We start from the raw sequence: 13,884 nt of genomic DNA, 5'->3' as shown, positions 1-13,884 counted from the left end.
GTGATAGTATGCTAAGGCACATAATAAATAGCTCTATACATTGCATTTCTTTATACAGATCCCAGCATGATGAAAAGATGACTGCCTTTTTCAGCCACAACTTCAATGAAGACCGATGGCGTAAAGCTGCTTTAAAAAATGCTTTTGCTTTGTTGGGAAAACAACGTTTTGAGCAGTCAGCTGCATTTTTCTTGCTAGCAGGTTCACTAAAAGATGCTATAGAGGTATCTGCTTTTGAGAAATTAAGTTTCAATTTCTAATTTGACCTATGTTACTGCATCCTTACAAGCTGTCCTCTGATTAAGTTTTCACAATTTGTGGCAGCAGAAATGGGATGGTATGTCCACTCAGGACCCCCTTTTGCCCTGCAGATATACCATTTACCTCCACACTACTGTGAAAAGCAACTGGGAAGCTGATTTGAAGGCCAGAATAATTGTTCATATACCATTTCTCAGTGGAAGTACTCTTGGGAGTACTTGGAACTGTGGCCCTTCTGGCAAAACTTTGTTTGAACTACACAGTTAAGTTGTAGCACTCTGTTCAGCCTCGAGCTATTCTGCATGACCTCTTGATACAACATTAAGTAAAAAAAAGAAGTCAAGAGTTCTCTTGTGAAGCAGTTCTGGGATCCCTTTTTAGTGAAGCTATGATGCTGCTTGCCACAAGGGAGGTGGGAGCTGTGAGAAGGATCTAAGCACTAAGCTAAGACTATCTCTCAGGAGAGGGTGGGGTTTAGAGAACCTTTAGAATATCTGCCTATTTATTTTCAGTGTGTTTGTCTTCACTTGAGAATGTATTTTCCTCAGAGATGTAATTCTACACAAGATGGTGTGAAAAATATCTTACCAGTGACATAATAACATGAAAGCTGGAGAGTGCTATTATTCTACTAGATGAACTAAAAATAGACATCCTTATCTTCTGCCATATTAATTTTTTGATGCTATGTACTGCTATGCATATTAAAATCCCTAAAATAGAGAAAAGTACACCTCTTTACAAACAGAAGAAAATAGTACTTGGATATCTATCACTTACCACATTTTTAACCTGAAGATTAATTTATACTTCAAGGAACAGATAAGAGGAGAAAAAAAATGTCTGTTCTGTAAACATATATTGCTATTCACTTTATTTTATAGAATTCCCCTTATAAAACAACCTTTTCCCCAATGCTTATCATAGGTGTGCCTTGAGAAAATGGAAGACATCCAGTTGGCCATGGTCATTGCTCGTTTGTATGAATCAGAGTTTGAAACCTCTGTCACATACACCTCCATTCTCTATGAAAAGATTTTGGGTTGCCAGAAGGATGGAACTGGATTCAGCTGTACTAAGTTGCATTCTGATCCATTTCTGAGAAGCATTGCATACTGGATAATGAAAGATTACACACGAGCACTGGATACATTATTGGAACAAACACCCAAAGATGATGATGAAAACCCAGGTAAGGGAAAAAATATTAATCTGATAAGGCAAACGTGTTAAGAAAAAGAAGAGAGGGTCATCAATCCCCTAACACCAAACTTAGTTCCTGCTGTCAGCTAAGCTCAGGAGAGCTGTCTTTGTTTGGCACTTCCACACAATACTTTTCTAGTAATGAATGCTGGTTGGTCTTTTTTCTGTGGGCTTAAATTATTATTCTTACTTCTAGGAATTAGCAGTATTGTAGCAGGATTTCCTATCCCATCTATTCAAGATTCATGTTAAGTGACAGGTGGCCACATAGGTTTCATATCCCCTACAGGAATTTCCTTGGGGAAATCTCTAGCTAGATGATTATATCAGCTGCCTTATAGCTTAGCTAAGTGCAATGTAATTGCAAGGCAAATGATAGAGTTTGTATCTTTCTGCTCATCCAGCTCATACCTGTATTCTTTTTGTGGGGAATAAGTAATTATTTCATTTTATTTTGATAACTAGACCCAACATTATCTTTGTGTGTTTTGATAAATCTCTAATGCAGGAAATAACTGCAAAACAGAATAATACCATCTAAAAGGCATTTTCAATGGATGTCATATCTGTTTAATTCCTCAGTTATTGTAAAGTCCTGCAATCCTGTGGTGTTCAGTTTCTACAACTATCTTCGGACCCACCCTTTGCTCATCCGAAGATACTTCAGCTCACCAGAAGGAACTCTCGCCACCTTAGGTCTAAAAACTGAGAAAAGCTTTGTTGACAAAATTAATCTTATAGAAAGAAAATTATTCTTCACTACTGCAAATGCTCATTTTAAAGTAGGCTGCCCTGTACTAGCCCTTGAAGTCCTTTCCAAAATTCCAAAAATAAGAAAAAAGTCGCCTCTAGCTGGAGAAAAAGATTCATCCAGTCCTTCAATCCAGGCTGATGTTTCAGATTCCAAAGCCCTACAGGATGGTGCTGGAAGTGGTGATATAGACTGGTCAAAACCCATTTCAACTTCCTTTGCTTTGGAGAGCACTGTTGAATCTTCAGCACAATTTGACTGGAGTCAGCCAGCAGTAAAATTTGAAGATGAGCCCCTTACTCTTGACTGGGGTGAAGACAAAAATGGATCAGATGAAGAAGACAAGGATGTTGGGATAATGATGAAAAAGTCTGATTCTAAGAGTGAAGATGAGAGGACCTCAGACACCAGCATGGCTCAAACACCACATGGGGAGGTTTCTGAGGCGGGAGACACTGAGGTTGATGTTATTGCTGAGCAACTGAAATTCAGAGCCTGTTTGAAAATCCTTATGACTGAACTAAGGACTTTGGCTACAGGTTATGAAGTGGATGGAGGAAAGCTCAGATTTCAGCTGTACAACTGGCTGGAAAAAGAAATTGCTGCTATGCATGAAATATGCAACCATGACACAGGGGACAAAGACTACTGTAAAACATATACCAAAGTAAATGGGGATCTGCTTGACCCCGAAGATATCATGGACAAGCCAGACATTGGCTCGTACGAACGGCACCAGATCGAAAGGCGCAGGTTACAGGCAAAGCGAGAGCACGCTGAGAGACGCAAGTGGTGGCTGCAGAAGAACCAAGCTCTGCTCAGAGTTTTCCTCAGTTATTGTAGTCTCCATGGGGCACAAGGTGGAGGTTTAGCATCTGTAAGGATGGAGCTGAAGTTCTTGCTGCAGGAGTCACAGCAGGTAAAGCAAATTCAAAATTCGTTTCTGCTGATGAATGTGAACAGTTCTAGACTGTCAGTTATGTCAAATGCATGAGTTTGTGCCTAGATAGATCCTGCTAATGTTCTGTAAATCTAGTGGTGATTATAATGTTCCTGGAGAAGAGCTTGCTATTTAAGTGTGCTGCTTTTCCCAATATGGAATATTTGGTTCTGAAGAATCTGCTATGTGATCTCTCCACACTTCCTAATGAACTAAATGAAAATATTCTTCCTGCATGAAATCAAAATGTACTCCAGCAAACATGGCTATCAAGTCTGAACCTTATAGTAAATAATAACTTGCTTTTGACAGTAAAATCTTGTCTGTAGTGAGTAGACAGCAGGGGAAGAGGATAAATAATCTGGGAAATATATTTAAGATGTAAAATTATCTCTATTTTTTTTTCCAAAGCAATAATTTTAAATACAATCTTTTCTTTTAAAACAGGAAACTACTGTAAAGCAACTTCAGTCTCCGCTTCCACTACCCACAACACTACCACTGCTTTCTGCAAGCATAGCATCCACAAAAACTGTGATAGCTAATCCTGTGCTGTACTTAAACAACCACATCCATGATATACTTTACACTATTGTGCAGATGAAATCACCACCACATCCTAATATTGAAGATGTCAAGGTAATTCATAGCTTTAATCTAAGGCCTAATGTTTGATGAAATGTAAGGATAGCAGGAAAAGACAGGAATGAGCACAGGGTGAGTTTAGGAAAGTTTACTTTTTTACCAGTTGGACAGTATCATTTTCTTCACACTGCGGATTTCATTGAACTTTCCAAGAAATCCTTGCATTTCCTCTTCTTAAGAATTGGACTGTTTCTGTTGCATTATGAGGCAGAACCAGTTATTTTGTTATTCCTGGAGACTAGAGGAATTTATAAGCACATAATTGAGGTAAGAAAAGAGATTTTAGACAAAAATATTATATCATGACTACACAAACTTTTTGTATTTTATGTATATTGAGTAGCTGTTACTACATTGAACTGCAGTGTTGTATTCTGCAGCTTCCAGGAACCATTCCATCAAAGTCATTGTCATAGCAGGACATGCTTAATCACTACTTCAGTTTGCTCATTTACTGTGGCTGTTCTGTATTAGAATCAAGTTAATTATCTTGAGATAATATTAGAAGGTGTTGACTGCCATCAAATTATCTTGAACAAATAGTGTTGATTTTCTAAGCACTGTACTGTAAACTCAAAGTAACATTCAGTTACGATTTCTTGCACTTGCTTTAAAAGTAGGACAGTCCTGCAGAACACATTTCCAATACCCTTTAGAAAGAAATGTATTTTACTCACCTTTTATATAAAATATATAGCTCATTGGTTCTCTTTATTTTAGGTGTACACACTTCATTCTTTAGCAGCTTCACTTTCTGCATCCATTTATCAAGCACTATGTGACAGCCACAGCTACAGGTAAAGAGGGAAGTTTTCATACAGTCCTACATTTGCAGTATACTTTGTGCATCCTCAATGGAAATTCTTCCTGCATGTGACTTTAAAAGGGATTAAATGTTTGTGTATGGGTAAAGATACTTTTACACATTAAATATTGCTAACTTTGATATGCCCGATCAATTTTACACAGATAAAATAACACCATACAGGGTTTTTCAGTAATCAGTAGGAAAATATGATGTCACTCTCACTTGGTATACTCACTTTCTCATCTGAAAAAAATTTATTTGTATGTAGCAGTCAAACAGAAGCAAATCAGTTTACTGGGATGGTCTATCAAGGACTGCTTTTGAGTGATCGACGCAGACTGAGGACAGAAAGCATTGAAGAGCACGCAACTCCAAACTCATCTCCTGCTCAGTGGCCTGGTGAGACTAAAATAAAGTTACTTTTAGCTCCACTGGACCGGCTCCATGTGCCAAAATGATTTCAGTGTTCTGTATGAGGGATGAAATAGTCGATAATCCATGACAGATGTTTCTAACTTAATTCTCAAAATAGTAACAGCCATTCACTTCTTCATCTATCAAAACAAATAAAAATAAACTTTGTATGTGGCAGACATCTTGCTTGAAGAAGAGATGATGATATTTAGGATAAACTTAATGACAGTTTGTCACCCCAAAATGTTTTCCTCCAGTCTGCCTAACCCCTTAGCAATGCTACCTCTGTTGTCTCCACAGTACTGTCCTACATGTATGCTGTACTTGGTATAGCTCTCAAAGCAGCTAATTCTGATGTACAAGCATAAACTGTGGAAATGGTGCAGGAATTTCATAGACATGCTGAACTGCCCATAGTATTTGCGGAGAAGTGCAATGCAAAAGTCCCAGACCCAAGAAGGCTTTTTATAATTTTGATCTTTATAATTTTAAGAAAACTGTTAATAGTATGTTTCATCTGAATAAAATCATCATGTGGCTACTAGTGTTTACCATGAAGTGTAGAAGTAAAACGTTTTCTTTTAGTCCATTTGTCCTCCTACTCATTTAACCCAGAATTTTTCCTCTTTGCAGGTGTGAGCTCACTTATCAACCTGTTAAGTTCAGCTCAGGATGAAGACCAACCAAAGCTGAACATCCTGCTGTGTGAAGCTGTTGTAGCCGTGTACCTGAGCCTGCTGATCCACGCCCTGGCCACCAACTCGTGCAACGAGCTGTTCCGGCTGGCGGCGCACCCCCTCAACAGCCGCATGTGGGCTGCTGTCTTTGGCGGGGGAGTCAAGCTGCTCGTGAAACCCCGCAGGCAGTCTGAAAACATCCCAGGTACACTGCTCCACAAAGGTCACACCAATGGTGTGCATTTTATGCCTCTTCTGGTAGGAGAGGCTTCCTTCCTTTTAAATAACAGAATTTAAGAAACTACCGGCAGGAAAACACTTTAACTAAAAAGCTGAAACAAATAATAGCCTCACAGTTGTCCTTTGTAATGGTATACAGCACATTTTGAATTTGCATTAAAACTATAGTTATTATAGTAATAATAGTAATATTAAGTGCTTATTTATAATATTTTTCAGCAATTTCAGCCATTTTTTTTAGGGGAAAAAAACCCGAGTGGTATAAATCAGTTAAATAGTTAAATATAAATCAGTTAAATAATATAAATCAGTATAAATCAGTTATTACACATAAATCAGTGTTAATACCTATGAGTTTTTTATGGGAGATGAGTGTTGTTATTTAATGACTGCAGTAAGTAGGAAACAATATTTCTGAAATCAGTTTATATTGCAAGGTATGATTTCACCTAGCACAAAAGCACAGAGAAGAAACACCAACTTCATCTGGCAGAAAAACAGCTCATGCTTATCTAAGCTCCAACTAAACCCATGGTTTTTCAAAGATGAGGAAGTGTTAATATGCTGTATGAGGAAAAGCAAAAGTGGAGATTGAATTCAGACTCTGAAGACAAAGACAGATACAATAATTTGTTATAAACTTCAGCAATACTGAAAATCACATCACACAGACTTTCAAATCACCAATAGGCTTGAAATTTATCCAGAAATTAGACATTCTCTCTCCAGAATATAAAACCAAACAGTAATAAGGCATTGCATCATTACAAGTATGCACAACAGGTATTTGTCATTCATGTAATAAGTTAAACTCATTTAGGGCAATTATTTTCATAAGATAATAGCATTAATAACTTCTGTAAGTTGTGTTCATTTGAGATGTATTCTGTTTTCCTTTAACCTTCAAGCTGCTACAGCTTCTGATGTTTCAGAGGATGGTAACGAAGGTTTGTAAGGACTTGCAGTGTAGATGAGTGCTAGTAGTGGCTTTTTTGGACAAACAGAATAGTTTTTAAATACCTAGCTCCCTTGTAATAAAGTAAGTGCAATCTTCAATGTTGCCCGGCCAGTAACACTTTAAAAAACAAATTCCTCATTAATATTTTGGTTACTATTAAGGCATTTTAAATCAACAATTTTAAATAAACCTTTAATTGTCAAAAAGCCTGTCCTTCTATTAAAATATTTTCTTTGCTATCCTAAGAATTCTTTGGTTTATATTTGAGTAACTGCTAATTGTGCAGCATACTGTTAAGTGATACTTTACATATTACTTTATTTCTCAACAAATTTTCTGAGTTTATTTCTTTCTTTCTTGAGAAATTTTTCAACTTAAAGACTTTTTAAAAGCTACATCTCCTAAGAACTTAATCCAGTATGTACATGTAAAATGTATTTTTCAAAATATATCCAATATCTAAATGCCACAGTTATTGAATTTGTCATAATGAAACTTTTTTATGATTACACTTACTTTATTTAGGCTGGCTTTGATTCTAAATCAGTAGAAATTAGTACCAATAACAGTGGTTTTAGTTGCTTCAGTTACAAAATACAGACATTTTAAAGATGCAATACTAATACCAGCTTTTTTAATTACCTGAATTTAGCACCTCCTCTCCCATCAGAAGAAATGGATAAACACCGCCGTCGGTTCAACATGAGAATGCTGGTGCCAGGCAGACCAGTAAAAGACAGCAATGTACCACCACCTGTACCTGCAGAAAGACCCTCTTACAAAGAAAAGTTTATTCCTCCAGAACTCAGCATGTGGGACTATTTTATGGCAAAGGTAGGTGAAAATTCCATTAAGTTTTAAAGGACAAAAATAAAGTGAAAAATTTAAGCACTCTTAGTAGTAAGATGCAGAATATTATCCTGATAATAAAGGATAAAGAGCCTACAAGTCTATTACTTCACTTTCAAAACATGACTCTTGTCAGTAATAGTGATTAACACTTTCCCCCCTTGCTAATTAATTGCATTTCTAGGGACATTGACTTAAAGGTTAAGTTGCTTTCATTTAAACTCTATGGAAGTCATAAGTGAAGTCAGAGAGGAGATGAGAATATTGTTTTTATACAGACTTTTGCTTTGCATTGCAGCCCTTTCTCCCTTTATCAGACAGTGGTGTTATATATGATTCTGATGAAAGCATTCACAGTGATGAGGAAGAGGATGATGCTTTCCTCTCTGACGTGCAGATCCAGGAGCACACAGATGCCAATTCTTACAGGTCAGCAGAAATTGTTACCATTTTAGAATAATTTTGTCAAATGCTTACCTTTGTTTCCAAATTAAAAAAAAAATCCAGATCTTCTACACCATCCAATTTAATTGAAGCAATTTTAGTACTGTGGGCAGACTCATCTATGGCAATGGGATTACAAAACTTAGAAATTCTCATCATAATAACAGTTCCCCATTTACTTGCCAGAAAAAAGGGATTAGGAAGTTAAAGTTGTGTGGTTTGCAGTTTTTTTGGGGAGGGGAAAAGAACTGAGAAACACCCATTTTCATTTTTAAGACTCAACATAATGTACCACAATGCCAGCTCTAGAATAATGGTTTAGACTGCTGATTCAAGCGTGCAGCTTTTCAATGAGGTGCAGGTTAAATACAACCTTTCCACAGTGTTTTTCTAACCTGTGTACTTGCTTGAAGAAGAAAAATACTCTGTAGATAACTCAGTGGTTTTTTAACGTGACCAAATCTATTCTTGTTATACAGCTGGGCTCTTCTACATCTGACAATGGTAAAATTAGTTCTGCACAACATTAAGAACTTCTTTCCCATTGCTGGTCTGGAATTCACCGGTATGCTAAATCCTGCTCTACATTTAATTTTTCTGTGTATATGGCTTTCTGTCAGACTTCATGTTTTAATTCTAACTTTAAAATTCAAATAATTAAATACCTTAAATATTACAATTGCCAACACGTACATTTCCTTTCAAGCTTTTTTTTTTGGATGGTTTTGTTATTATGGGGGTTTTATACCCACTGTAGCTTAATTTTTTTTCTCTGAGCCTTACTTCATTAATATTTGTGTTTAGATCTGCCTGTAACATCTCCATTGGGCATTGCTGTAATAAAAAATTTAGAACACTGGGAACAGATTCTTCAAGATAGAATGGACCAGTTTGAAGGCCCACCTCCAAACTACATCAATACTTACCCCAGTGACCTGGGTGTAGGGGCAGGACCAGCTATTCTCCGCAATAAAGCAATGATTGAACCTGAGAACACACCATTCAAGTAAGTATTTGTTGCCTAGAAAAAACACATTCTTTGATCACAGAAATTCTAAATAGCATTTCCTCCTCATGTTAAACAGCCAAATTAAGATTGTCTGGCTCTTAAGTCTAGTAGCCAATGTTTTACAGAAACCATTTACCCACATCAATTTGTTCATTCTTATGCAGCTGCCTGTCTCCTGCACCAGCCTTTACTTCCTCTGCTGCACCTCTCACAGCTGCAACAAGGAAAATGGGGAACGAGCAGAGGTTGTAGGAATTGAGAGCAATGGCTGCTGCTAGGAACACCCTATTCAACCTGTTTTACTATTCCCCCAGGAGCTGTTGTCTCTCACTCTATCCCAGCAACAGAAGAGTTATATAATACATGCAGATGTCTGGGGTAGGAGGAAGACAGTTGTACTAAGGTCCTTTTAAGGCTAATCCTCTTGTGTTTAGACAGTGTCATGCCTGGAGGTGTCTGGAAATGCAAATAGTGAACTGTGTTTTCAACTCAAAAATAGCTTGCTTTTCTCAATATATTAAACTACAACTGAGTCAAAACAGTGCTGGGGGCAATTTTGGGTGCCACAATACAATACTATTAGAGAGCATCCAAAGGAGGGCAGTGAAGGTGGTGAGGGGTCTGGGGTGAAGCCCTGTGAGGAGCAGCTGAGGGCACTGGGTCTGTTCAGCCTGGAGGAGACTGAGGGCAGACCCCACTGCAGGTACAGCTTCCTTGTGAGGGGAAGAGAATGGGCAGGCACTGATCTCTGATCCCTGGTGACAGGGACAGGACACAAGGGAATGAATGGCCTGAAGCTGTGTCAGTGGAGCCTTAGGTGTGTAATTAGAAAAAGCTTCTTCACCCAGGAGATGGTTGGGCACTGGAACAGGCTCCCTCCCTCCAACTCAGGATACTCCGTGTTTCTTTCTTTCTTCTGTTTTATACAGATCAAAGGATTACTCAGCTCTTCCAGCAAAAAGGCTCTGGCATTTTCTTGTGAAGCAAGAACTTCTTCAGGAGACTTTCATAAGATATATATTCACAAAGAAAAGAAAGCAGAGTGAGGTAAACGAAGGATGTAACTTTTTTTAAAAAACAAATCTCAATTATAACTGTTCCTCAGTCTACTCAGTATTTAATTTTTCTTCTCATTTTTCATTGATATTTCAGTTTCTCTTCTTTAACAATGTTTGGATTTTTTTCAAAATCATCATGACTGCCGTGTTGTTAATTGGGATATCAACTGAACCAAATATTTTTAAACAAGACATATCTCACCGTTACGTTTTGAATACTATCTTAATAAACAGAACATTTGCAATAACAGTAATAAGCAAAGAAATTTTAAAATTCTTTCTTTTTTTGGTGTGTCATACTGAAAAAGAAATTTAAATGTGCTATTCATTTGTGTATATGTATATATGCATGAGTAATATATACATATAAAGGTAATATTATATAGTAATATATAATATGGGGCTTTACAAATTGTACTGGTTATGACTGCTATGTTCTAACTGAAAATTTAAGCCAACACATAAATAGCATGGGAAATAAGTATATTATTTACTATCTTTTAGAATTCCTGTAAGTATGGAGTTTGTGTGTGTACTACTCCTCCATTTATTTACTATATCATACATTTTGTGTTCATTTAGGAGGCATTACATTTTAAGTGAGTTTGTTTAGATTCTTGTCTTAGTTTCTGTGCCTTTTATAAGAAGTTAAAAATACATTTGTCATCATTTACTGACAGAGTGGCCTTTAAAATCTAGTTTGGAATGTTTCATTCTTTTTTTATATTTGTTTGTGCATGTGTTTTGTGTTTGTGACTGTGTGATGTTATGTAGTCTGTAGAAGATCGTGTGGAGCAGGTCAAACAAAACTGCGTAGCAGAAGATCACAAAAACAAGGTAGTATCCCTTCTCCCAAACCTCTAGCACATTCTTAAAAGTTCTGTGGAACTGGCTTTTCTTTTCTAATGTGACTAACAGAAGCTGTGTGTTCTGTGTAGTCTGTGTGACAGGCTTTTAATCCATGAACTAACTTCGGATGTCCTGATAATTGGGATGAGTGAACACCTTGTAAATAGTGTTGCACACACAACTTTGTGTTTCTTACACTCAAATATCACTTTTGGCTACTAGAACACCAAAGAGTATGAGAAGTCTAAAGTTGAGCTACTGAAACAATGCTAAGGCCACTGAACTTTTCTTGCATGAGTTTTGTATAAATTTTTGCACTCTGAATGTATCACTAAAAAATGGATTTTCACACTAATTGAAGTTTTTTATAAATGTTTTGTAGGTTGAAGCAGATCTTGGATACCCTGGAGGAAAAGCAAAAATAATTCACAAAGAATCAGATATGATAATGGCATTTGCAGTTAACAAGGTAAGCCTCAAGTACTACAAGAAACGTAATAAAAGATCTTAATTATAGTTAGTATAAATTTTGTATTTGTGCTGCATAGGCAAACAGCAATGAAATTGTTTTGGCATCTACACATGATGTTCAAGAACTTGATATTTCAGCTCTACTGGCTGCTCAGTCATTTATATGGATTGGGGAAGAATATGACAGAGAATCTAAAAGGTAGGATTGTTTCTTTGTGGTTATATTAATAAGAATATTGATTTTCTGTGAGGCTGTGTCTATAGTACCTGTGTAAGCACAAATGGAGCATACAAAAACATTAATTACTCTTCTTCAGTAGGTTTCAGATTGCTTTGCAAGTGAGGGAAGGCAAGAGAATAATTACAGTCTTTAGGAATGCATGCACTTCACAGTGAAGTGAAATCCCATGTGGTGCATAAGATAATGAAGGAAGTACTACCTTGGACACCCTGCAGCTCTTGCATCAGTGCAGTGTGGGAGGCAGCTGGGGTAGCTGATGCTGCCTGTTCTGTCCCCTCCATTCCTGTGCTGAGAGCTGTGAATGCATCAGCTGCAGCGAGCACTCCTCTGTACCAGCTCCCTGCACACTGCACACACAGGTCAGGGACAGCCCAACAATATTCTTCTCAGGGAAGCTTAGATTCTTATACTGGGATCATCTCTTGAGATTAAACATAGATAGATTTGGGGCTCATGGAAAGAATTTGTACTGCGTAAGTGCAGGAATTACCAATTTATAATCTCATTATTGTCGCTTCCTCTAGCCACTGCCATTAGGCTCTAAAATAATTTTTAAAAAAATACATGAAGGTAAATATTAGGAGCAAAGAAGTTTTTGCTTAAAGCAGAACTGTTCTTTTACAGTTCTGATGACGTTGACTTCCGTGGTTCTACCACAACGCTGGCTCCCTCAAGTGCACCATCATTTGGAGTGAGTCAGATCCAGCCATCTCCATCCATGCCCTGGCTAGGCACGGGGCAAACCAGCACTGGAGCTGGTGTGGTGAGTACTTCTGTGTGTGCAGCTCAGGAGAGCAGGTGTTTATCATCTGTTATTTACTAGAGAGACCTAGTGTGCATTAGTCACCCTTCTGTCAATCCAGTATTGACATAAAAAGCCAACAGCAACCAAGACCTGGCCAAAAAGAAGGCCAAACTAATCATTTTCTCATATGCTGTGGCACAGAATTATTGTGATAGAGAAAATAATGGGTCAGTCTGTGTGGCTTATTGTGGGAAATAGTAAAGGTAAGAAGACTTTTAGAAAGCTGGGAAAGCAGGCCTTAGAAACAGAAAGAGAGAGAAATTAGAGCTAGCTGCAAAGTCTGAAAGTTGAAAAGTTACAATAGTACAGCAAGCAAGGATATGAAACAATAATTTGAGTATTAGCCTTGGCCAAGATAGACCTTAAGACTGCAGGATAATATGCTTAGCAAGATAGTAGAAGGCTTTAAGCTTAATAATGAAGTATTGTGTATTGTTAATAGAAAGCATACAAGCAAGCATTGTGTGAAGCAGGTGTGCATGTGCTTTTAGAGATTGGCTAGAACAATTGTCAGTGAGCTTTAGCAATATGATATTGGCTAGAACGTTTTTAAAATGCTCTGTAACAAAGAAATCTTTGGCTGCTGCTGGCAAGATGTGAGCTGTTGACATCTTCCAATTGTCTCAGCCATGTAATGACACTGGTGCTGCAATAAAGCTCAAGGAACACATCCCAGCAGTCCCATCCTGTCTGTGAAAAACCACCAACAGTTTTCTTTCTTATGGGAATTTTGATGTAGGACCATTCAAATAATGTTAGCTTAACAGATTTTTTTTTTAACTAGGGGACACTTACCATGTAATAGTATGAACAAAATTGAATGTGTGTTTGTATTTTTCAAAATTATTTTAATTTTTCTTTGTTTCATATAAAGCTGATTAAAAGAAATCTGAATAACGTCAAGAGAATGGCTTCACATCCAGTCCATCAATACTGTAAGTGAATCATTAGTATGGAGTTTATAATTTTCTACAAAATACTGTACTATTAATTATCATCTTTTAATCTTAGATCTTACAGGAGCACAAGATGGAAGTGTCCGAATGTTTGAGTGGACCAGGCCACAGCAGCTGGTGTGCTTCCAGCAGGCTGGGAATGCCAGGGTGACAAGGATGTATTTCAATGCCCAGGGAAATAAGGTAAGTACAACATGTAGGGCTCTCGGGGGGGGTTGGAGTTTTTATTCATAAGGAAACATTTGGTTGTGCTGTGGCCTCTAAAGCAGTTTTACTGCTGCCATGCTGAACTCTTAGGATGCCCT

The 13,884-nt window shown here is 37.4% G+C and overlaps 1 protein-coding gene across 1 annotated transcript in view; it reads left to right on the top strand.

The window, feature by feature from the left end:
• DMXL2 (Dmx like 2) overlaps positions 1-13,884 on the top strand; it is a 47,603-nt gene that overhangs the window by 27,457 nt on the left and 6,262 nt on the right. The window contains 18 exon segments of the mRNA XM_036389828.2: positions 59-224; positions 1,189-1,453; positions 2,047-3,134; positions 3,603-3,794; positions 4,521-4,597; positions 4,877-5,007; positions 5,656-5,904; positions 7,550-7,731; positions 8,045-8,175; positions 8,670-8,755; positions 8,995-9,196; positions 10,129-10,246; positions 11,032-11,094; positions 11,489-11,575; positions 11,655-11,776; positions 12,443-12,581; positions 13,498-13,558; positions 13,635-13,762. Of these exon segments, the coding sequence (XP_036245721.1) occupies positions 59-224; positions 1,189-1,453; positions 2,047-3,134; positions 3,603-3,794; positions 4,521-4,597; positions 4,877-5,007; positions 5,656-5,904; positions 7,550-7,731; positions 8,045-8,175; positions 8,670-8,755; positions 8,995-9,196; positions 10,129-10,246; positions 11,032-11,094; positions 11,489-11,575; positions 11,655-11,776; positions 12,443-12,581; positions 13,498-13,558; positions 13,635-13,762 (3,487 nt within the window).

This window comes from Molothrus ater, chromosome 13, assembly GCF_012460135.2.
Source record: "Molothrus ater isolate BHLD 08-10-18 breed brown headed cowbird chromosome 13, BPBGC_Mater_1.1, whole genome shotgun sequence".
In the NCBI taxonomy this organism is placed as follows: domain Eukaryota; kingdom Metazoa; phylum Chordata; class Aves; order Passeriformes; family Icteridae; genus Molothrus; species Molothrus ater.
This window is presented reverse-complemented; position numbering and strand designations above follow the sequence as displayed.